The following is a 24,432-nucleotide window of genomic DNA, read 5'->3' as shown; positions in this document are numbered from 1 at the left end:
TACACAGAGGCAACCTTCTTCAACCACCGAGGGTACCAGCAATCCTCTTCAAACACCTTCTAGCAGATCTTCAGTTGCCATGCCAGCTAATTCAAGCCAACTCAGCCCTGGAACTTTGCAACCTCCTCTTTCAGGTGAAAGCATTTACACACAGGCCAGGATTCAATCTTGGAACCATTTACCACCTTGGTCATGGTTTCCTTGGTTATCAGGGATAGGGTGGCCTGGACCCCCAAACAGGGCTTCCCAGGACATGCTGTCCCCTTTGGCAACACCTATTAGTCAGGGGACACAAGCCAGCAGATGCATACACACACAGATTCCCTCTACCACTGCTGCCCAATCTCACAGCTCAACTCCAGCTGCGCAGCCTGATTCCAGGGCGGAAGAGGCAACCCAAACCCCCGTTGGGGGCGTAGCTCAGCAAGCAACACCTGTACCTGATGCTATACCAGGCAAAACACCCATGGGTGCTGATCCTACTACATCAAAGGAAATCAACACTGATTCCTCTGCTACCTTTGCTTCCGCCACAGCTTGCGCATCAGTGTAGCAGGGACCGGCAGGGGCTGGTTCATTAACCGCAGGTTCAGTTACTATCGAAGTGAAGGATCCTTATGAGGGTGTAGAAAGGGATGCAATCCCAACAGGAAGCATGGCTTCTGCATTGGGTTTTCATCTATTGCTCACTACAAGAGAAAAAATTATTAAAGGAAAATTTGTAGACATTTTTTCCCTTCTCTTCAGAGAACTGGAAAACAGGGACAGGAATAAAGCAGCAGACAAAGAAGAATGCAACAGGCGTAAAAAAGTGGCCCAGATTTGGTCAAACTGGTTGCCAGGCTTTTTAATATACATGGGGATGGTGCAGCAAAAATTCCCGGACCGGGGCTGCATATTGACCAAATACCTGGACATGATCTTCAGAGCATATTCGGACTACGAGGGAGGGGCTTGGCTCGTGTACGATGAGTCTTTTCGTAGGCGAGTAGCCATTGACCACTCCCTCAGATGGGACAGGAAAGACCACGACCTATGGCTTCAGTTTATAACGCCAGCCAGGCCAGGTTTTATTGATAGGGCTGATAGTGGTCATATTTTAGCTAAACAGTCACCCGCTTCTTCATCTTTGGGGAATGCAGGTCAGGGTGTTCAAAACCATATGTTATGCTGGGACTACACTGCAAAGGGTACCTGTTCACACCCGCAGTGTAGATACAAGCACGAATGCCTCAAGTGCGGGGGTCATCACCTGGTCTCGAGTTGCACAAGATCCAGGGGTGGCAGGGGCACCTATCGAGACCCTCAAGGTGGCAGGAAACCTGGGGGGCAGCAGCCCCCTCCCAAAGGGCCCTAGCCCAGTCAGAATTGAACCTCTCACCCGGCTTTTAGCTAAATATCCCAAACACAATGATGCAGTCTATTTAGAGGCTGGTTTCCGTGAGGGTTTTAGGATACCCTTTACGGGGGTTAGGAAAGCATCCTTTTCAAAGAATCAAAGATCAATTGCTGTCATGGAGCCATTGGTTAGAACGAAAATTGACAAGGAAGTAGAATCTGGCCGTGTAGTGGGCCCTTTTGTGACTCCCCCATTCCTAATTTACAAGTTTCCCCTTTGGGCATCATGCCTAAGAAATCGCCAGGGGATTAAAGGTTAATTCTTAACCTGTCTTTCCCAAAAGGTAACTCTGTCAATGATGCCATTCCAGAACACCTTTGTTCTGTGCACTATGCCCCTTTTGACACAGCCGTGCAAATTGTATGCAAAAATGGCTTGGGGGCCTTGATGGGCAAATGCTATATCAAATCTGCATTTCGCATATTGCCCATCAACCTGGTGGACTTTGATCTATTGGGATTCCAATTCCAGGGTCATTTCTATGTGGACAGAGCACTCCCACTGGGATGTTCTGTATTGTGCACCATGTTTGAGAGGTTCAGCTCGTTCTTAGAATGGGCCGTACAAGCCCGTTCCAGTCTGAGCGACATTACTCATTACCTCGACGATTTTTTCTTCGCGGGGCCAGGGGAATCCGAGCAGTGTAGTTATCTCATGGAGGAATTCTGGCGGCTCACAGATGAGCATGGCGTTCCTCTGGCGTACGATAAAACAGAGGGACCACTGACATCTATTCGATACTTGGGTATCGAGCTGGACTCTATAAAACAATGCTCTAGATTGCCAGAGGACAAGTTAGTCGCCTTACGTGATAGACTCTGGGCCATGCATGAGTCCAAGAAGGTCACCCTGCTACAGCTGCAAGAGCTCGGTGGCCACTTGAATTTTGCATGCAAAGTAGTGGCCCCAGGGAGGGCTTTTATACGGTGGCTTTGCACTCCCATGCAGGATTTGACTCGCCCACATAATTATGTGCGGGCCACTCAGGCCATCCGAGAGGATTTGAGCATGTGGTTATCTTTCCTGCAAGAATTCAATGGTGTGTCATTTTGGAGAAAGGAACTTCTCCTAGAAGCCGAGCTTCAGATCCACTCAGATGCCGCCAGAAGGATTGGCTTTTGTGTGATCTGGAGAGATTGTTGGTGCGCTGAGCCGTGGCCAAAAGATTGGCTTTGTTCCAGTATTTGTAAGGATCTGACCTTTTGGGTTTTTTTTTCCCAATATATGTTGCCACCCACTTATGGGCAGAGGAATTGGCCAATTCCTTTGTTCCTTTTTGGTGTGACAATCAAGCCATGGTTCACGTCATCAACTCTTTATTCAGCCAAAACCCAAGAGTTATGGACTTAGTGCGGGCTTTTACCCTTCACTGCCTCCAGCATAACATTTTGTTTTGGGCTCACCATGTGCCAGGTCTCAATAACCCAATAGCTAACGCTTTGTCGCGTCAGCAGGTTGAAAAATTTCAGGAGCTGGCCCCCTGGGCATAGCCCGAAGTTATGCCTCCGGAGTTATGGGAGATTGGCAGGAAGAGGTAGACGCAGCTTTGTGGCAGTCCTTGGCTCCCAGAACCAGGGCGGTGTACAAGAAAGCAAATAGAGAGTTTCAGGTATTTTGTGCAACCTGGCAACTTCCTCCCACATGGCCCATTCCAGTTGCCCACATCCTCCAGTTCTGTGTAGCGGAAAAGAGAAGGGGCTTGGCCCCCAGATCAATTGGAGGTAAGCTGGCAGCACTTGCCTTTACAGCTAAGTGCCAAGGTGTACCAGATAATGCCATTGATTTCCAGATCCGAAGGGTTTTATGCAGTTGGACACGAACTAATCCCCCAGCTTCTGACCCTAGAATCCCCTTTTCACCCGAGATCCTTGTTGGACTGAGGGCACAATAGCAGACCCATTGTTCTTCCCCTTTTGAGGCGGCACTCTTTCATGCCGCTGCCCTGACCGCCTTTTTTGGGGCCTTCCAAATTTCAGAATTGGTTGCCTCATCCAATAAAGATTTATCACGTAGGGCATTGCTCTCAGATGATTTGCAATACTCAAACACAGAGGCTCACATCTGTCTTAGACATTCCAAAACTGATCAGTTGGGCAAGGGACAAGTGGTCTCTCTTTTCCCTTCCACCTCTGAACAATTATGCCCAGTTCAGGCCCTCAGGACATTTATTGCCCTCCGGGGCAATTCCCCTGGGTTTTTGTTTTGCCACCAAGATCTTTCTCCATTGACAAAATACCAATTCTGGATGGTCACAAAGAAAGCCTTGCAATCACTAGGTTTGGATCATTATAAGTTCGGGACACATTCATTTTGGATAGGGGCAGCTTCCACTGCAGTGTCAATCGGGTTATCACCTACCAATATTCAGGCAGTGGGTAGGTGGAGATCAAAGGCATACCACGCATATGTGCATCGATTGCCCAAGTAATCCTGCCCAGATCTGCGCATCTGACTCAGCTATGCTTACCTTTTAGATCTTCGGTTGGGCCTGCCTCCCATGAGAGTGCTTGTATGCGGTCACAGTTTTATCTTTTGGGCCGGAAGGAGGGCTTCTCGTACAAGTATGGGCTCACAGCTGGGTCTGAGCCGGATCGCCAGTGTCCAATGGTTGGGCAAATGTGGCATGAAGTGGGAGCACCTCCTGAGTACGCTGTTTCAACAGCGAGTAAGATCCCCTCCCCCACAGGTGTTGTTGGTGCATCTGGGAGGAAATGACTTGGGTCTGCTAAAAAGCAAGGCCCTGATACTCCAAGTGATTGCCAACTTCAATGTGATCTGGCAGCGTTGGCCAGAGACCTTGATCATATGGTCATGCAGGATACCTAGGTTGAACTGGTGGGCTGCAAAGGACCAGGGTGCAATGGAGAATGCGAGGAGGGAAGTTAATAGGCAAGTTTATAAGGATCTGTTAAAATATAGGGATGTTAGCATTCAACATCCACTAATTGTTAAATCACGGAGGGAGCTGTATAGGGAAGACAGGGTCCACTTGTCAGACCACGGCAATGACTTATTCCTATGGCAGCTGCAGAAGGGTTTGCAGGATGCCATCCTGCGTAGATGGGGGAGACAACTAAGCCCTAAGCTTGTTGCCCCCAGTGGCAGGAAAGCGGACATCTCCACGTGGTTAGGGCTGGTGAGCATTCCACGGCACCTAGTGGTGATGCGTAAACACCTGAGGCTCAACAGCTGCGAACCCTACAGTCCAGCTGGGGAGATAAGGGTTACCATTGAGACCAACCCTTCTCACTCACCCGCACACTTAAGTCATGGGGAGGGGTGACACTGGAAGGTCTCCCACCTCGAAAGGGGGAGCCAAAGGGTGGTGGAACATTTCGCGCCACCCTCTGGACAGGAATGTTTCACCCAAGAGAATACGGATTCATGCCGTTATAGAGGAGATGCCTGCTGTCCAAGAAAGCTGCCAGTGGCCGACAATAAAACAACCAATTAAAGCACTGACAGAGATAAGAACAGTGTTTGGGTGATCTGCTAACTTTATAGCAGCAACCAAGCAATTACAGTTACAGCTCACAGGCAGGATTCAGTCTCTTGAAAGCAGCCTGATGCAGGCAGAGAGGCACACAGAATACTCCGTGTCACAGAGTGTATAGTCAAGGCTTACAGAAGGCAGGGTGGTCCAGAACAAGTCCGTGGTCACAAAGGATGTATCAGACAGCGTAGTCCAGGGATGGTCCGACGTCAAACAAGCTGAGCAGGCAACATGGTCAAAAACAGGTCCAGGGTCAAAACAGGATACTAGGCAATAAGGCTGAGAAGTCGGAGGCACCAACACCAGAGCTTTCACTAGGGAAATCAGTTAAACTCTGACAAACTCTCCCCTGCTCCCTGCCCCGTATTTATGTTAGCCACGGCTGCTCCCAGCTGTTCCTTGATTGCTTGGCGTTTTAGATAAAGCCTGTGGGAGTGGCACCTGGCTTCCTTTTCTGCTTGCAGCTGACTGAATGACGGGACAGATAATTCTGGCTCTTCCTCCTGATTGTCTGGCTTGGCAACGCTCCCTGCTGGCACACTTGTGCTTGGCTCTTCCTCCTCTGGTTTCCCTAGATTGGCAGGAACCTCTGCTGGCACAGGTTCCACTTCCCCTGGGCTGGACTCTTCGGCACAGGTTCCAGGTTCCTCCAACTCCTCATCCCCTGACTCCATACCCACACAGGGTATGACACTACTCCCCCCTCCATTATCCCCTCCCCCTGAACCAGGAGGACCCAGCTTCCTGGGGTAACGGTTATGAAAGTCCCGGACCAGAACCAGAGCATGGACATCCGAGTTGGCCTCCCATGAACGCTCCTCGGGGCCATAACCAACCCAGTCGATCAGGTACTGGAGTTGGCCGCGATGTCACCAAGAGTCCAAAATTTGTGCCACCTTGAACTCCTCCTCCCCATCCACGAGCACCGGGGCAGGAGGGGTGCCAGCCCCGGAGTCAGGTCGAACCCCAGTAGCTGGAACTAGCAAGGAACAGTGAAAGACGGGGTGAATCCGCAAGGTCCTGGGCAGCTGCAGCCGGAAGGTGACAGGATTGACCTGCACAGTGATCACATAGGGCCCAAAAAAGCGGGCATCCAGTTTCAGACATGGGTGCCGGAGAGGCAGATTCTGGGTGGACAGCCAGACCCGATCCCCCACTTTCAAGGGAGACCCTTCCTGCCGCTTTCTATCGGCCCCACACTTGTAGGCCTCCTTAGCCATGTCCAATTGCTCCTGTAGCAGGGAGCGGGCGGCCTGCAATTCCCGCAGCAACTGGTCAGCTGCAGGGACCACAGAGGAGGGAACGATGGCCGGGAACCACCGAGGATGAAACTCCCCTGTTGCAAAAAAAGGGGTTGGCTGGGAAGAGGCGTGGACCGAGTTGTTGTACGCAAATTCCACCAAGGGGAGCAACTTGGCCCAATCATCCTGCTGGTAATTGGTGTAGCACCGCAGGTACTGCTCCAACGTACCATTGGTGCACTCGGTCTGGCCATCTGTTCGTGGGTGATATGCCAATGACATGTGGGCGGTGATGTCCAAGAGTTGGAGCAGACTCTTCCAGAACTGTGCCATAAACTGGGAGCCACGATCAGAAACAATGCCTTCCGGAAGGCCGTGACTCCGGAAGATATGGTGCACGAAGAGCCGAGCTGTCTCCTTGGCCATGGGAATCCCGGAACATGGAACAAAATGGGCCATTTTCGAAAACAAATTGACCACCACAAAAATGGTGGTATGGCCAGCAGAGAGGGGAAGGTCCATAATAAAGTCCATGGAGATGACCTGCCAGGGCCCAGAAGGGGTAGCCAAGGGGTGCAATAACCCCACCAGCTGCCCTTGGAGGTCCTTCGCCATACAGCACACCAGGCAGCTCTGGACGTACTGGGCAATGTCAGCATGAACACGAGGCCACCAGAAGTCCCGAGTGAGCAGATGCAGGGACTTACAGAGGCCAAAGTGCCCTGCGGGTTTGGAATCGTGACACAGCTGCAATATGGTCTCCCGACAAGGACCTCCCAGTACATAGAGCCGGCCCCAGTGATGCAGGAGGCCCTTATACATGGAGAAAGGGGTAGGGGACTCGTCCCCAGAGTGCGCTGCAACTAAGGAGTCCTGAGCCTGGAGGTCCCGAATTTGATCAATCAGAGTGGGGGTCACTGGCACAGCCACAAAATGATCGGGACGGAGGATGGTGGATCGCCTCTCTTCCTCCGGCTCCATTGTATACTCCGGTTTCCGAGACAGGGCATCTGCCTTTCGGTTTTGGGTGCGTGGGATGTACTTTACCTTGAAGTTGAATCTGACAAAGAATAAGGACCATCGCTTCTGGCGCTGCATCAGCTTCCGAGCCGTTTGCAGGTATTTGAGATTGCAGTGGTTGGTACGCACCTCTACAGGATGTACCACTCCTTCCAGCAAATGCCACCAGGCCTCGAAAGCTGCCTTGATGGCCAGGAGCAACTTCTCCCAAATGGTATAATTGCGTTCCGGGGGCATGAGCTGTCTGGAGTAGAATGCACATGGCAGCATCCGGTAGTCATCGTTAGTCAGCTGGAGCAGCACTGCGCCAATAGCAACATCGGAGGCGTCGGTCTCAACCACGAATGGCATCTGTGGATCTGGATGTTGAAGGATTGGGGCGGAGGTAAACCGAGCCTTCAATTCCTCAAACGCCCAGTGGGTAGCTGGAGTCCACTGGAACCGAGCTTTCCCCTGTAGTAACTGGGTAATGGGCTCTGCCAGGGTCACAAAGTCTGGTATGAATCGCCTATAAAAATTGGCGAATCCCAGGAACCTTTGGACCTCCTTCTGATTCCGCGGAGGCTACCAGGAAAGCACTGCCTCCACCTTTGCGTGGTCCAATTCCACCCCCGTGGCAGAGATCCGATAGCCCAGAAAGTCCACTTCTGACAAATCGAAAGCGCACTTTTCCAATTTAGCATAGAGCTGGTGCTCTTTGAGTCTCTGAAGTACCGCCCGCACATGTGCATCATGGGCGGTCTGATTGGGAGAGGAGATGAGAAAATGGTCTAGGTAAATGATCACAAATCGGTCTAAATAGTCCCAGAAGATGTCATTAACGAAATGTTGGAACATGGCTGGAGCGTTGCAGAGCCCGAAGGGCATGACCATGTAATCATATTGCCCATACCTGGTCATGAAGGCAGTCTTCCATTCGTCCCTGGCCCGGATGCGCACGAGATTGTACGCTCCCCAGAGATCAAGCTTCGTGCAAACCCGGGCATGACGAAGGCGTTCCAATAATTCCGGGATCAGGGGTAATGGATATCGATTGCAGATCGTTATTTGGTTCAGGGTTCGATAATCATTACTCAGATGTAGTTCACCACATTTTTTCTGGACAAACAGGATGGGGCCCCCCGCAGGGGATGTAGAGGGCCTAATGAAGACCTTCCGCAGGTTAGACTCCAAAAATTCCCATAAGGCTGCTAGTTCTGGTTCAGAGAGTGAATACAGGCACCCCGCTGGTATAGGGGCCCCTGGGACCAACTCGATGGCGCAGTAGTATGGCCTATGCGGGGGTAGTCTCTCGGCTTCCTTTTTATCAAAGACTCGTGCAAAATCCTGGTATTTTGCTGGTAACACGGCCGAGGGTTCCAGGGAGGGTGTTGTTTGGGCTGCTGGAATCCGTTCTGGCCAACAGTGTCCCTGGCAATATTCTGAAGCAAACAGTACTTCCCTCTGTGTCCAGGAAATGCAGGGATCATGCTGGGCCAGCCAGGGCATTCCCAGGCCCAGCGGGAAATGTGGTACTGCGGCCACATAAAACTGGGCTAGCTCCACATGGCCTTGTATTTCCAGGGTCAGCGCTGCAGTCTGGTGGGTCATGGGGCCAGATTTGAGGAGCCGTCCATCAATAGTCTCTACTGGCCAAGGTTCGGTCAATAGCTGAAGCAGAATCTGGTGCTGAGTTGCAAACCCCAGATCCATAAAATTGCTGGAAGCCCCGGAGTCTATCATGGTCCCCACGGACTGTACCTGGCCCTCCTTTCCCCCAAGGGTGGCCGTCACCATCAGCGGGTTCTTTCTGGGTTCCGAGTGAAGTGAGGCAAAGTGTGTCCCAGTTTCTCCCAGGCTTCCGAACTCAACTAAACCTGGGAGGGCCCGTTTCCTGGCAAGGGGGTCCCCTGCCGTTTGGCTGAGCAGCTGCGGGCAAAATGGCCCCCTTGTCCACAATAAAGACAGAGGCCCGCGGTTCTTCTGCGCTCTTTTTCATCCACCGAGAGGCGTGGGTGGGCATAGGTTCCTCTGGTGGATTCACGGGAGGGGCCGCTGGGGTGCCTGCAGGTGGAGCAGGGGCAAGTCCATAGGACTGGGACATGGTTCCTCGTCAAGCCTCTCGGCGTGCTATCAGCCAGCCATCTATTCTGGTAGCTTGCTCAATGAGTAAGGAGAGAGATGCCAGTGGGGCAGCCTGAGCCAGCTTATCCAGCACCACATCAGACAGTCCATAGCAATATTGCGATTGAAGTGTGCTATCATTCCATGTCAGGTCTTGGGCGATGAGCCGAAAAGCTGTGGTGTAATCAGCCACAGACCCCTTCCCTTGGTGTAGAGTTTGGATGCGGAGTTCTGCAGTTTCGGTTTTTACAGGATCTCCCCAGGTTGCGGTCATCTCCTTCACAAAATTGTCCAGGTTATCTAGGAGAGGGCTAGCCTGGGTTAGATAAGGAGTAGCCCATTTACTAGCAGGTCCTGAAAGCAGGCTCACAATGAAAGCTACCTTCTGGGCATCAGTGGGAAAGTCCTCAGGCCTGATTCTGAAATGCAATGTACTGCTTGCCAAAAAGCTTTCCAGCATGTCTCTATCCCCAGTAAATTTTTCTGGCAAAGCAGCCAAACATTTGCTTCTCTGGGGCTGGGGAGGTGCAGTTGCTTGAGAAAGTTGGACTTGTAAAGCTGCCACAGCCTGCGTTAGCTGTGCAACTTGAATTTCCAGCATCTGTTTTTTTTGCAATAACTCATCCATGTTTTATTGTCGGCTAAAGGGTCAGAGGTTAATCTGACCCTTTAGCCGACAATAAAACAATCAATTAAAGCACTGACAGAGATAAGAACAGTGTTTGGGTAATCTGCCAACTTTATAGCAGCAACCAAGCAATTACAGTTACAGCTCACAGGCAGGATTCAGTCTCTTGAAAGCAGCCTGATGCAGGCAGAGAGGCACACAGAATACTCCACATCACAGAGCGTATAGTCAAGGCTTACAGAAGGCAGGGTGGTCCAGAACAAGTCCATGGTCACAAAGGATGTATCAGGCAGCGTAGTCCAGGGATGGTCCGAAGTCAAACAAGCTGAGCAGGCAACGTGGTCAAAGACAGGTCTGGGGTCAAAACAGGATACTAGGCAACAAGGCTGAGAAGTCACAGGCACCAACACCAGAGCTTTCACCAGGGAAATCAGTTAAACTCTGACAAACTCTCCCCTGCTCCCTGCCCCGTATTTATGCTAGCCACGGCTGCTCCCAGCTGTTCCTTGATTGCTTGGCGTTTTAGATAAAGCCAATGGGAGCGGTGCCTGGCTTCCTTTTCCGCTTGCTGCTGACTGAATGATGGGGCAGGTAAGTCTGGCTCTTCCTCCTGATTGTCTGGCTTGGCAACGCTCCCTGCTGGCACACTTGTGCTTGGCTCTTCCTCCTCTGGTTTCCCTAGATTGGCAGGAACCTCTGCTGGCACAGGTTCCACTTCCCCTGGGCTGGACTCTTCGGCACAGGGTCCAAGTTCCTCCAACTCCTCATCCCCTGACTCCATACCCACACAGGGTATGACACTCGCTTAGGTTACCCTTCTGCAGTTGTGTTCAATAAATGTGGCCTAGTTTTAACCCAAACTATTGTGTCGCCTCATTATTTCCACACTCCACTCAACGCAAAGGCCTTACAAACACACCCAGCATAGCTTGGGCATGGTGAGTTCGTTGCAGGTGGGGGTGGCATGACGAGGCATGGAGGTCATCCATTGGATGGCCCCTCATCAGGCCACCAAGGAGGGGAGGGGTCCCCATGCTTATTTAAGGGGAGAAAACTTACCCTCCCCTCCTCCTTTCTTGCAAAGCGGCTCCCTCCCGCCCTTCCCTGTAGGTAGTGTGGTTTATTGGTTGTCACTAGGAGGCCAAGTAGGATTTTTTTACGTATTACCTACTGTTAAGGTCATTAGTTTTTTCGCCTACTTCACACTGCAAGACAGGCTAGGGTGTAATAAATAGGTTGATTGGTGTTCTTTTTCAATCACATTGGTTGGCAGGGAAGCGGACATCTCCACGTGTTTAGGGCTGGTGAGCATTCCACAGCACCTAGCAGTGATGGGTAAACACCTGAGGCTCAACAGCTGCGAACCCTACAGTCCAGCTGGGGAGATAAGGGTTACCCTTGAGACCGGCCCTTCTCACTCACCCGCACACTTACATCATGGGGAGGGGTGACACCGGAAGGTCTCCCACCAAGAAAGGGGGAGCCAAAGGGTGGCGGAATGTTTCACGCCACCCTCTGGACAGGAATGTTTCGCCTAAGAGAATACGGATTCATGCTGTTATAGAGAAGATGCCCGCTTAGGTTACCCTTCTGCAGTTGTGTTCAATAAATGTGGCCCAGTTTTAACCAAAACTATTGTGTCGCCTTGTTATTTCCACACTCCAGTCACCGCAATGGAGGGGTGAAGATCTCACAATGTTTTTATCACGAGATCCCCCTCTGTTTACATGCGGTGTGAGACGGCCTTGGAAGGAGAGTACACCACACCCGCCATTTTTTTTTTCAGAAAAAGAAGATCCTGTTTTTTTAAGAAACAGAAAATTCCTGAGGAGCTCTGCGCCCTGTGTGTGGGTCCCGGCTCCTCACAAGGAACCATGAGGAACTGGGACAAACCACGACACCTGCACAGATGTTCCACGGTCTCGGGCTCAGCCCAAGGCCGTGGAAAAAGCAGGCATAAAGTGTAGGGCAAGATCCCGGGACCAGGGAGGGATCATCCCTCCCTGATCCCGGGATCCCCTGTGCGTCATTTGAACACACAGGGATGATCCCGGGGATCACCCGGGGATTTTGCCCCGTCTAGCTAAGGCCTACATTTCATATCCTTACCCCTTTTTCTCTTGCCAATGGGGTGTTTATCTGAAAAGAAGGCTCTCAAACATGGTGCTTCATTGGTTCAAGTTAATGTGGACTGGGTTGAATTCCAAATGTTAATCCCTATCAAAATAATTTTATTGAACCACGACTTTGGTCTGACAAACAACTGCAAAATAAAAGGCTATTAGTTCCTATTCTGACAAGTTGCTAGGTTAGGGTGACCATATGAAAAAGAGGACAGGGCTCCTGTATCTTTAACAGTTGCATAGAAAAGGGGAATTTCAGCAGGTGTCATTTGTATATATGGGGAACCTGATGAAATTTCCTCTTCATCACAGCAGTTAAAGCTGCAGGTGCCCTGCCCTCTTTTAAATCTGGTCATTCAAGTATAGCTTCTGCACTTTAACTGTATTGATGAACAGGGAATTTATTATTATTATTATTATTATTATTATTATTATTTATTTATTTATATAGCACCATCCATGTACATGGTGCTGTACAGAGTAAAACAGTAAATAGCAAGGCCCTGCCGCATAATTTCACGAGGTTCTCCATATATACAAATGACACCTGCTGAATTTCCCTTTTCTATGCAACTGTTAAAGATACAGGAGCCCTGTCCTCCTTTTACATATGGTCACCCTATGCTAGGTATATATCTGCTATATATGAGGATACATCCATTGTTATAAGTTTATACTTTACTCATTATGATTGGTAGTGTCATTAGCGTATCTGTCCACTCAGGTGATTATTCTTTATGATCTTCTTGTATGTAGATTATCTCCCAGTGGGGATAATCTGGGACAATAAAACATAGGCATAAAATTGCTTCTTTCTATGAATGTGCTTAGGAAATCTTTAGTGCAGCAGAGGAGTCAGGCTTTGAGTGACCTCCACAGTTTCAGTAAGTACAGAATTATTTTGTTTTGAAGACTGGCGTGACTCCTCCTGAAGGAGTGTACGGTCCACATTTCTTGAAGTAAATTGTTCTAAGATGATAGTGTGTTGCAGATATTTTACATTATCAGTATTAGTAGTACCATGATCCTACCATACCTCAGTACATATAAACCCTATTTGCATTAATATAAGTATAACTGTGCAAAGAAATGCTTGTAATATAAATGAGACAATTCAAAATAAGGCAATAAAAATTCAAGATGAATGTATTACAGTGATTATTTAAAAATAATAGATAAAAAAATCTTATATTCATTTATCTGGGAGTAAGTCTGATTGAACAAAATAGAACTTTCTTCTGATTGGAGATGTATTGGATTGCACTTTACACAGTGGAGGCTAGTGGCTCTGATTTAGGTGGGACTGTGATTCCATTCTGAATTTTAGAACCAGCCAGAACGCAAAAGGAGCTATTTAAAATGATGAACCCATTGTGGGTATAGGGTTCAGCACCATGGATAGCTCCTTCAGAATAGTGTTGATTCCAAAATGGAATCACACTCCCACTGAAATTGGAGCCAGCTGACTCCACTTACTGTAAAGCTTCTGCTATTATTATACAAAGCCCTAAACAATTTGGCACTGAAAAGTCCCTTTCCCTTCTGGCCACCTTTGGAGACTCCCTTGGAGGTAGCATTCAGAGGAAGGCATGGTCTCTTCTGCCTTGAAGGAGGCAGTCATGCAACCACTCCTGAAAAAAAGTCCTCCCTGGACCCAGAGATCTGTACCAAGTATTATCAAGTCACAAATACTCCCTTCCTGGATAAGATGCTTAAGAGAGTAGTGGCCTCTCAGCTGCAAGTGTTCTCAAATGTAACTGAATACCTGGATCCATTCCTGTGCAGGTTCATGCCCAGTTTTGGGATGGAATTGGCCTTGGTTGCCCTGATGGATAACCTTCTTCAAGAGAAGGGCAGGAAGAGTGTGACCCTGTTACTCCTTGATATCGCAGCAGCTTTCTATACTATTGATGACAGTATCCTCTTTGATCGACTCTGTGAGTTGGGAGTTGGAGGCACTGTTTTCCAGTTGTTTGTCTCTTACTTGTAATGCTGGTTTCAGAGAAATCATTAGGTGACTATGACTGAGCCCATTGGCATCCGGACTATGGAATACCACAGGGCACCATCTTGTACCCAGTGCTATTTAATGTCCATATGAAGGAGTGGTGATTTGAGCATCTATTTCTCTGTGACATCTGAATCAGAAAGGTCTGTGCATATTCTGATCTGGTGCTTGGATTCATTTATGGCTTAGATGAGGACTAATAAATTTAAGCTGAATCCAAATAAGATAGAGACATTATGGGTCAATAGTTCCCAGGTCCAGAAATTGAGCCATTTGCAAGTTCTAGACTGTGCTGCACTCCCTCTGAAGGAGCAGGTATGTAGTTTGGGGATGATCCTGGATCCATCTTTGTCTCCAGAGGCCCAGGTGACCTCTGTGGCCCAATTTGCCCATTACCAACTTCAGTTAGTATGCCTGTTCCTGGATGTGAAGATCCTAGCTACACTAATCTATGCCCCGGTAACCTTTTGATTAGACTCAACAGCTTCCTCTTCTGGACCCACCCCATTTGTGGGGGAAAGTGCTTATCTCTGATCAGTGATACATACCTTCACCGGTTGTTTTTTTAATCAGCGTTAAGAAGAAAGGTCCTGTCTCCAGATAGCTGCTGATTGGAGATAAGAGATTTTCCTTCCCAGAGGGAAGGGCTAGGGCCAGACCAAGTTACTTCCAAGCTGTATCACTCCCATAAGACTGAAGTTCTCCATCGCTGGTCTAGGGTTTTTTTATGCATTCCACTGATATAGTAAAGTTGAGTTTATTAGCAATATTATTTCAAGCTAAGCTAATGTTGCATCCTAAATTGATTGAATAACTTTATTCCCTCCCCCTCCCCCTCCCCCCCAATTCTTATTTTAGTACATTGGATTAGATTGAAACTTAGTCATACGTAGACTGTGGAGGCTTATGGCTCCTATTTTGGTGCGGTGGTGATTCTGGTCTGAGTTTTAGTAAGAACCCTAAAGAAGCTATCTAAGATGCTGATAGATAAATTCTTGGATATATTCTTTAGAATTCTGACTTGTTCTGACTGAAAAACAGAGCAGTTTCTCTGCCCCATTGAAATACGGCCTGCCAGCATCCACTGTATGTAGAGTCTGACTAAGTCTATACGCAGGCTACTATATTTCTTAAGGGTTGTGCAAATAAATAACATGACATGCAGATATTAACTCTCACACACTCACCAAAAACAATTTGAAAATAAAAAACATTTGTATTGTTAAGGCTTCTCTCCACGCCCCCTGCTTTTACTATTTTTATCCTCTTCAGATGTTTCAAGAGCTGTGAACACGGGAAAACAGATAGTGAGAAAGTCATCTGACCTTCTAGAATTTCTCTGTTCACAAATTTAAAAGATATCTTCGTCCAAATTGCTAATTTTGCAAATTTTCCTTTCTAGGATGCAGACCAAGAAAGAAAATATTCTGCAAAACAGCACGGTACCAGATAATTTTATCCTCCTGGGTCTTTCCGATGACCCCAAACTACAAAGTTTATTATTTGCTGCTTTTCTGGTGATCTATATTCTCACTCTGGCTGGGAATCTTCTCATCATTCTCCTTACACTGACTGACTCTTCTCTTTGCACACCAATGTATTTCTTCCTAAGAAATCTGTCCTTCCTGGAGATCTGTTATACCTCAATCAATGTCCCTAAGATGCTTAACAACATCCTTTCTGGTAGTAAATCCATCTCCTTTATTGGCTGTGCCCTGCAGACCTATTTTACATTCTTCCTGGGTGGGTCAGAGTGTTTGCTCTTGGCCTCAATGGCCTATGACCGCTATGTTGCCATTTGTAAGCCTCTGCACTACCCTGTCATGATGAGCCGAAAAGTGTACACAAGTCTAGCTGTGGCATCTTGGTTAAGTGGGTTTTTTATGTCCTTTGGCCATACTGGCATGGTGTTTACTCTGCCCTTTTGTGACTCCAATGTGATCAACCATTTCTTTTGTGACATCCCTCCGTTATTGAAATTGGCTTGTGGGGATACGTCGAGGACTGAAATTGCTGTCTTTACTGTGGCCATGGTTTTTGTGACTTTTCCTTTTATCCTGATCTTGATGTCTTATGCCGGCATCATTGCTGCCATTTTGAAAATCTCCTCCTCTGAAGGCCAGAAGAAGACCTTCTCCACCTGCTCTTCACACCTTATTGTGGTGACCTTAGTCTTTGGTTCTGGTTGCATAATGTATTTAAAGCCTAATTCTACTTATTTTCCAAACACAGATAAATATCTCTCTCTGTTTTACACGGTTGTTGGTCCCATTTTAAACCCTGTGATATACAGCTTGCGGAATAAAGAGGTGAAATATGCCTTTATGAGAATCTGGGAGAAAAAATGTTTTGGATGATTAAACAACATAGGCATAGTTAGTGAGATCCAAACTGAATTTGATACTTGTACCTATTTATTTCTAAAGACTGTAAATATTTCTGGCAAGAGGGATTTCATCTAATAAATGGGGATGCATGAGTCACCTAATGCTTGAATGAGATTTGCTTCGAAAGGGATTGACTTGCAAATATTGTTTCTGAAAGAAATTGACTTGGAAACAAGTTGAGCTTGCAAAAATGAAGTGAAAGATGCCTTCAAGAAAATCTAGGAGAGAAATTTCTTTGGATGTTCAAAGGAAACGGGAGTAGTCTGGGATAGGGGGAGATTCAAACAAATTTATAAAAATAAAACAAAGGCAAGTACAGAATTCAAGTAATAAAGAAAAGGGAGTCAAAAACCTATAACACTGAAGTAGAATAAAGAAAAGTGTCCAGCATTTAAATTAAAATAGTTTAAACAAATGGTCACAGTAACATGGAAAGCCTCTTGAAGCCCTGTCCCTCCTTTCCCCAACCCCCAGAGGTCTCTTCAGAAAATGCAAACTCCAAAGTCCAGTTTTCTTCTTCAGTCAGACCTGACACAGCACAGATCCTTCATTCCTTCAGTAAGGCCGTTGCTAGACGAGGTCTTAGCGTGGTGTGAGGCCCGGTCTCCCTCCTGTGCATCCAGATGATGCACAGGGGATTCCATGGTCAGGCCGGGCTAAGACCTCCCTTAACCTAGGATAAGCGGATTCGCTTATGGCTCAGCTTTTCCCAGACCCAGCCTGAGGCTGGGGCTGCGGAAGGTCAAGCAGGGTCCGTGGCTTTTCCCGACTGCTCGCTTACACGTGACTAGCTGGGAGAAGCCACGGACTGGCTTCTCATAGGAGCACTGTGCCCATCGGTCTGGGGGGGAATCATGGGGGGGAGATAGGGGCTGGGGGAAAGGCTGGACCCAGCAGGAGAGGGGTGGAAGAAGAATGGGCACGGGCATGGGCATTGGGGATGGGGGAAGGGGGACGGGAGAAGAAGGATGGGCACGGGCATCGGGGACAGGGAATGGGGTGGGGGAAGAAGGATGGGCATGGGCACAGGCATCGGGCATGGCGGACAAGGGGCGGGGGAAGAAGGATGGGGGACAGGGCATCGGGGACAGGGGGAAAGAAGAATGGGGACAAGGCATAGTGGATGGGGGAGGATGGGCGAGCAAGCAGGCAGGGGGGCATCAGGCATTGTGTGTGGGGGGGAATCAGGGGCAGGTGAAGCGGGGACCCTATATTTTTTTTTTTAAAAAAAACTACCTTCTCCTGCGCACATGGCCCTTTAACTAAGAAAAAAATAGTGGATGCGATGGGGCTTCCCCTTGCCCTCTCGCGGATTATGTCTGGAAAAGGGCGACGGCGTGCGCTAACTGTAGCGCGCCATCGCCCCGACTCCCGGCCGGATTATCCGGTAGGTCTAGCAAGGCCCTAAGAGATGGTTCTTTAATTCACAGTAAGTGCTCTCTGTCTTTCTTTTTTTAGATCTGCAACTTCTGGCCTTTTACTGTCTCCTGTGCTTATTCTTTATTTTGTCATCTTTTGGAATGGGATGGGGGAGCAATCCTCAAGCTGGGATAGAGTGAAAGGGAGCAAAGTGTCTGAGCCAGCTCAAATTCACCCACTGTGAAGCCTCCTGAACTGGGAAAGGTCTCTGTGCAGATGAATCCAGGTAGATACGTCACCTGAGCCAGTGCAACTTTGTTGTGCATGGGCCTTCTCTGATTGGGTAAAGTGTTGTGGGTGCTCCATCATTCACTTCAGCCAAACACAACATTGCATCAGGGCAAGATCCCATCCCCTGGTGTCATTTGACCTGCAGATGGTAGGGTGGGTGTAATCTGTCCCCCACACCCAAAATAAGTTCCCCACTATTGCCCTACTACCTTTCAGTCACCTGCAATTCCCTCAAAAACTTCCCTCGAGGATGGAGGTTCCTCCTTATGAATGTGGGTTGGGATACTGGGGGCAGCTGGGGGACATTGGAATCACCCGAACTTGGGCTTAGATGCAAAGATAAGTTGAGGTAATGGAAGTTCAGGGAAAGGAATCATTATTGCTTGCTTCACTAACAATCCCACTCTATTCTGGACCCTCCAGATCAATTTTTCAGAAATTGCAGGTGGCTTACTGTGGTTTGGAGAAGGGAGGGAAGAGGACTAGAAAACATTCCTTCCAAGAACTTACATTGACTTATCAGGGGATCCAAGGCTCTTTGACCAAAGGGAAATGAAGTATTTTGCATTAGCCTTAAGCTTTAGAATTACTGTCTTGGATGGGGCAAATTAATTCATTGGATGGGATTCTCAGATGTAACAAGATGCGTTTATACATGTTTTATTTTATTTTTTAATGGACATGATGTGGAAGATCCCAATTAGAAATTTTCTTAAACCCCAACCACACTGCAGCCATGTACAATCTTCTGGTACCTCTGTAGTCACTTGCGAAGAATATGGGAAGGGTCTCAGGGTCCTGCTGTGAGAAGGGCAACTGCAGTTGCTCCAAATGAGGCTTGGCTCTTAAAATACATTTATATACAAATTGTTTGTTTATTTATTTATTCATTCATTTGATTTCTATACTGCCCCATAGCTGAAGCTCTCTGGGTGGTTCACAAAAATTAAAACCACTACTACAGCATAAAATATAACAGAAAAGCTTAAAACAATATAAAACCACATTACAAAGGTACAGCCAGAATAATAATAATAATAAAACAGCAATGCAGAAGTTAAAATACAGATTTAAAATGCAGATTTAAAACAGCAGAGTAAGAAGTCTAAGATAGTAAATCGCTAACATACTGAGAAAATAAAAAGGTCTGGTGCCGTGAAGAGTACAACATAGGTTCTAGTCATTCCTTTATCTTTCAAAATGACAGATTTTTAAGCATTTTCGTTAATTCCCATAGGCTATAATGAAGTGGCTGACACTGTCAAACTTTGACTTCTGCCAAATTTTAAAAATTCCTAAAAATCAAGGGATGAATGGATCAGTTGAAAACATAGCATGGCTAAAGAGCTCTGATGGTGCCAAGTTTCATCTCTATATTTTTAGAAATGATGGAGCTGTAAGCGTTTAGATTAATTTCCATTGACTACAGTAGAGTGGTTATCCGAAAATGGAGCAGTTCTAGAAAATATACATTTTTAGAGATCATGCAAAGAAATGGTGGGAAGGAATAGAGAACCCCCTTTTAAAAAATCACTGGGAAATATGGCGAGTATACAAAAAGGATTTACTTCTGAGTATTTCCCCAATATCACCAGTGATAATGATGCGAAATTTTCTGGGAAACTTAAAAGATAAGTTGGGGAAAAGTTTAATAGAGAGAAATGTAATGAAGTTAAAAGATTGGCTAGAAAAGATGAGAACTAAAGAAGAATTAAAGGAGAGATTAAAAGAGGGAAATTTAACGTGGTTAAATTATCTTCAATTAGAACAATGGATGAAGAAATGGTAAAGGATAATGGAGAGTGTAGAGTGACTATGAAATTTGAGGAGCTGATCTTAAAAAAGAAATTGAGAAAAGGGAAAATAAATTAATAAAAGGGTTCACGAGTGAAATATATAGAATATTAGTTGAAAAAGGGGAGACAGAAAGTATTGGCAAGATGGTTTGGGAAACTGACTTGAAGGAACAAATAGGGCAACAGAGCTGGGAAGGAATACGGAAACAAAGAGCGTTGAGAAATATGTCTGTGAGGATAAAAGAAAATTATTATAAGATTGTATGGAGGTGGTATCTAACCCCATTGAGATTAAATAAAATGAATAATTTGAATTCAGCAAATTGCTGGAGAGGTTGTAAAAAAAAAAGGAACGTATTTACATATGTGGTGGGAATGTGAATTTGTACAAAAATTATGGAAAATGGTGTTTAATGAGTTAAAAAAAATTAGGAATGGAGATTGAAGAGACACCTATAGTGGCATTGTTATCATTATAACATTATCATTATATATCATTATACTACAATTAAATTGTAGTAAAGAGACAAAAGATTTACTAACGAATTTGTTAACAGCAGCAGGGTTAATGATATCTAGGAACTGGAAGGTTCAGGGGGATTATCATATAGAAGATTGGTATAAAGAAATATGGGATATTGCTATTAATGACAAATTAACATGTAATGAAAAAGTTAAATGAGGAATGATAAAAACGAATGATTTTGAGAGAATATGGAAACAGTTCCTAGAATTTGTATTATCAAAGGGGAGTGGGAAAGCACCTCCAGAGGAAGCAATGAGATTTTGGAAACAGGAATAAGATCCCGTGGATAGGGGGAGCACTTTTATGTTAAGTATGATTATGTTAATAGAATAAGCTAGAATATATGTTAGCAAATGTTATCTAATAATTTACGTATTATGTAGTATTGTTTTATTGTATTGATGTATGTTTGAAGTATTAAATAAAAAAAAATAAAAAAATAAGAAAATGGAGCAGTTCTCCAAAGGATAATCTGATGGTGTGGAGAGACAGAGCTGCTCCAAAGATCAAAGTGAAGAAGCACCTCATCAGAGCTCCACTCCAAATTTTAGAGCAGAGCAGACCCGCTCTGCACACCCCAAGTAGTACGTAGCAGCAAACCTGTAGTCATAGGTACGGAAAAAGCAATACTCCCACTGCTGGATTCATTTCAGCACCAACTTAAGCCATGGCTTTGTAACAAAGCCTTTGATGGTTAAATTCACCAAGCCTAAACATTGTTTCAATAGTTTTAATTGATTTGTTTAAATTCTATACTCGTTATTAATGGTTTAATTTGTTTTTTGGCTGTGTATATTAATTGATTTTATTGTTTGTATGATTTTACCAGTATGCTGCCCTGAGAGCCTTGTGATATAAGGTATTATTATTATTATTATTATTATTATTATTATTATTATTATTATTAATAATAATAATAATAATAATAATAATAATATTCTTAATGGTTTTAATTTTTGTGAACCACCCAGAGAGCTTCTGCTATTGGGTGGTATAAAAATGTAATAAATAAAATAAAATAAAATAAATCTCTATCATGCCCCCATTCCTTGCCTTTTTCTCCACTAAAACGCTGAAAACCTCTCCTCATACAGGAAGTCCTCCAGTGACTTGGTAATTTTTGCCCTTTTCTGCAGCTCCTCCAGCTCTACAATATTCTTTTTTAGATATGGTGACCGGTCCTAGACAGTATTAGAAAATAATTCAAAAGCACTCAAGAGCAAAAGAAATTCTATCAGCATGATAGCAGCCTACATTTAAAGTACAACATGGCAGCTTTGTACACTATAATGGAGGCCACGTCATCATGGCCACCTCTCGAAAAGGCCCCTTTAGGGCCCCTCTTTAGCAGGGCAGTAGAGGTCTTGGAGCTAGTGTGGAGAGTATTGGAGGTTTCAGGGTGGGAGGCTCAAGTTGCACTGCTGAGTAAGTTAACTTCACTCTGATTGACAATACAAATAAAATGGTGATATTTTTTTGAGAATTGAATTGGTTCACCAAAACCTTTTCCAATGCAATTGTGGGAGGGGCAGATCTCACAAATTACAATAAACACGAGAGTAATAGAAAGACATCTAGAGAATGACACAAAGCATAATGTTATTTAACATCTGGGACACTTTATTTTATTTTAATGTTTATCTAAATGTGTTTCATCCTACCATAGATTTAAAAGGGGGAAAAATCCTCTAAGCTTTTGGGGGGAAATCAAAAAGATCAACAACACACATTAAAGCATAAAGGGATATGGAGAAATGCTAAAATGGTAAAACACCACAGAGTCATAGCTCAATAAGCAGAAGAAAGGCACCCCCCCTGAAAAAAAAGTTGAAGATTTCAAAACTCTGTAAATATTACTGACTTAGTCTTGTCACAAATTTAAAACGGACAGTAAAGCTTTTATTTCCCCATAATCTCTAATTCGTTTTCTCGATTAGGAGCTTTCTGGAGTTGAGATCAGCTCTTAGAATGATGATGTAACACTTTGGGAGAAAGATGCAACCCAATAATCCAGTGTTGGAGGCCAAGATAGCAAAAACTTCCACAGCCACGACATCTTTCCCTTTGGTGCTCAGGTAAGCAGGAATGAAGGAGACCCAAACACTGCAAAACACCAGCATGCTGAAGGTGATAAACTTGGCTTCATTGAAAGCGTCAGGCAGTTTTCTGGCTAGAAAAGCTACTGTGAAGCTGATGAAAGCCAGAAAGCCCATGTAGCCCAGGACACAGTAGAACATGGGGATGTAGCCTTCATTGCATTCCACTATGATCTTCCCTGTCTGAGAGTGCATGTCAACATCTGGGAATGGAGGAGAGGCTGAGAACCATGCAATGCAAATGCAGACTTGAATGAGGGAGCAGGAAAGAACAATGGCGTTTGCCACTTTTTGCCCTAGCAGTTTCCTCATCCTGTTGCCTGGTTTGGTGGCCATGAAGGCCAGGACCACAATGATGGTTTTTGCCAAGACACAAGAAACTGCAACAGAGAAAATGATAGCAAAAGCCAACTGCCGGAGAAGGCAGGATACCTTCCTAGGTTTGCCGATGAACAGAAGGGAAGAAAAGTAGCAAAGGAGGATGGAGGTGAGTAGAATACAGGTGAGGTTTCGGTTGTTGGCTTTGACAATTGGAGTATCCCAGTTCTTTATAAATGTCAATATCACCAAACCTGTGATCACAGCAAAGGAAATAGCAAGGGAAGCCAAAGTGATCCCCAATGGCTCCTCATAGGTTAAGAAGGTCTGAAGTTTGGGGATACATTGGTTTTGGTTTTCGTTTGCATATTCTTCTTCTGGACACTTGATACAATGAACAGCATCTGAAAGTGTTAAGAAAAGCATGTAGTAAAACTCAACCAATGAGTGCAAAAGCAAGGAAAATGCCGTGTGGGAGTAAAAAATAGCCAAAGGCAAGGGTGGAACCAAGTAATCTTCAACAATAATATTAGCAAAAGAACACACTTGCGTTCCTCCTCAGGGCTTTATAGCGTTCGTGAATTTCACGAATGCTATAAAGCCCTAAGGAAGAATGCAACTACGTTCGAAACGCATAGGCACCTTGGCACTTTAATAAAACTTTTGCTAATATTATTGTTGAAGATTATTTGGTTCCACCCTTGCCTTTGTCTATTTTTTACTCTCTCGTAAAACTCAACCAGCCTTTGCTCCTACCCTTAGATGATGGAAACTTTAGTTGCATTCCTTGACAGTTCAGCGGGAATGTCCCAGAGTTGAAGGACATTATGTAAAGTTAGAAAAACTGTTAGTATGTGGTTATAAAACATCCAATTTTGTAATTAATTACAAATGCTCACATCATGATTATGGATGCATTTTAAGATTTTTGTTACCTACGATAGGAGAGTCAGGTTTTTTGGAAGAGAAAATTGAATATATATTTTTAGAATATGAAATAAGTAGACATTTGAAAACATTCACAAGCCAACCTGTGCACTGACACTTACCTGTCTGGTTAGATATCATGTCTTCTGGGCATTGAATACAGTCATAGCAACAAACTGGGTTCCCCTCTCGAACTATCTTGCTGTGTCCAGGGAGGCAGCTGTCAACGCATGTAGAATGGGGCCTCATCTAACAGTAATTCAATAAACAAAAGACCCCCCATTTTTAACAAGTTGTGTTATGGATTTTCTGTATTCACTCAGGCTCCAAAATGTCAGAAAATTCTGCCTATTAAGGGCCACACTCTTAACAGATATGCAGTTTTGGCAACATATCCTATGTTGTGTTTGGAGCTGGATTGCTGGAGCAGACACATGGAGTCTATGAAAGTCATGCTATCATGCAACTGAAGCTTCCAGTCTACATTACAAGTACCCAACTCGCTACCAATACCATCCACACAGAATGATCCCTGTTAAGATGACACACTAAGCCATGATGGTTAAACATTTTAAGCTAAACATTGGGCTCATCTACACCATGCAGGGTATTGCACTATGAAAGTGGTATGAAAGTGGTATATAAAAGGCAGGAGCCACACTACTTCTTATAGTGGTATTGAAGTGGACTAACAACTGTTGGGGCCCATTGACACAT

The 24,432-nt window shown here is 45.6% G+C and overlaps 2 protein-coding genes across 2 annotated transcripts; one reads left to right on the top strand and one right to left on the bottom strand.

Moving 5' to 3' along the window:
- The first annotated feature begins 13,715 nt into the window (after positions 1-13,715).
- Positions 13,716-19,324, top strand: LOC134406731 (olfactory receptor 10AG1-like). The gene is made up of 4 exons (XM_063138260.1): positions 13,716-13,993; positions 15,418-16,330; positions 17,700-17,739; positions 19,290-19,324. Exons 1-4 carry the CDS (start codon positions 13,716-13,718, stop codon positions 19,322-19,324), a joined length of 1,266 nt encoding a protein of 421 aa, XP_062994330.1.
- A 2,966-nt stretch (positions 19,325-22,290) lies between these two features.
- LOC134406730 (vomeronasal type-2 receptor 26-like) lies at positions 22,291-23,964 on the bottom strand. The gene is made up of 2 exons (XM_063138259.1): positions 23,838-23,964; positions 22,291-23,192 (listed from the first exon to the last, which is right to left on the bottom strand). The coding sequence occupies exons 1-2, from the start codon at positions 23,962-23,964 to the stop codon at positions 22,291-22,293; spliced, it is 1,029 nt and encodes a 342-aa protein (XP_062994329.1).
- Positions 23,965-24,432: the final 468 nt, after the last annotated feature.

The sequence above is a fragment of the Elgaria multicarinata genome, chromosome 11 (genome assembly GCF_023053635.1).
Source record: "Elgaria multicarinata webbii isolate HBS135686 ecotype San Diego chromosome 11, rElgMul1.1.pri, whole genome shotgun sequence".
Classification (NCBI taxonomy): Eukaryota; Metazoa; Chordata; class Lepidosauria; order Squamata; family Anguidae; genus Elgaria; species Elgaria multicarinata.
The sequence above is the reverse complement of the archived record's forward strand: the minus strand, read 5'-3'. Positions and strand labels throughout refer to the sequence as shown.

Bases quoted from the DNA above. Each gene is read 5' to 3' on its own strand.
- LOC134406731 (XM_063138260.1), top strand. From the start codon at position 13,716: ATGCTTAAGAGAGTAGTGGCCTCTCAGCTGCAAGTGTTCTCAAATGTA. The intron at 13,994-15,417 runs GTAATGCTGGTT...TTTCCTTTCTAG, and splicing joins CAGTTGTTTGTCTCTTACTT to GATGCAGACCAAGAAAGAAA. The intron at 16,331-17,699 runs TATGCCTTTATG...ATGGGGCTTCCC, and splicing joins TGCGGAATAAAGAGGTGAAA to CTTGCCCTCTCGCGGATTAT.
- LOC134406730 (XM_063138259.1), bottom strand. From the start codon at position 23,964: ATGAGGCCCCATTCTACATGCGTTGACAGCTGCCTCCCTGGACACAGC. The intron at 23,193-23,837 runs GTAAGTGTCAGT...TAACACTTTCAG, and splicing joins CATGATATCTAACCAGACAG to ATGCTGTTCATTGTATCAAG.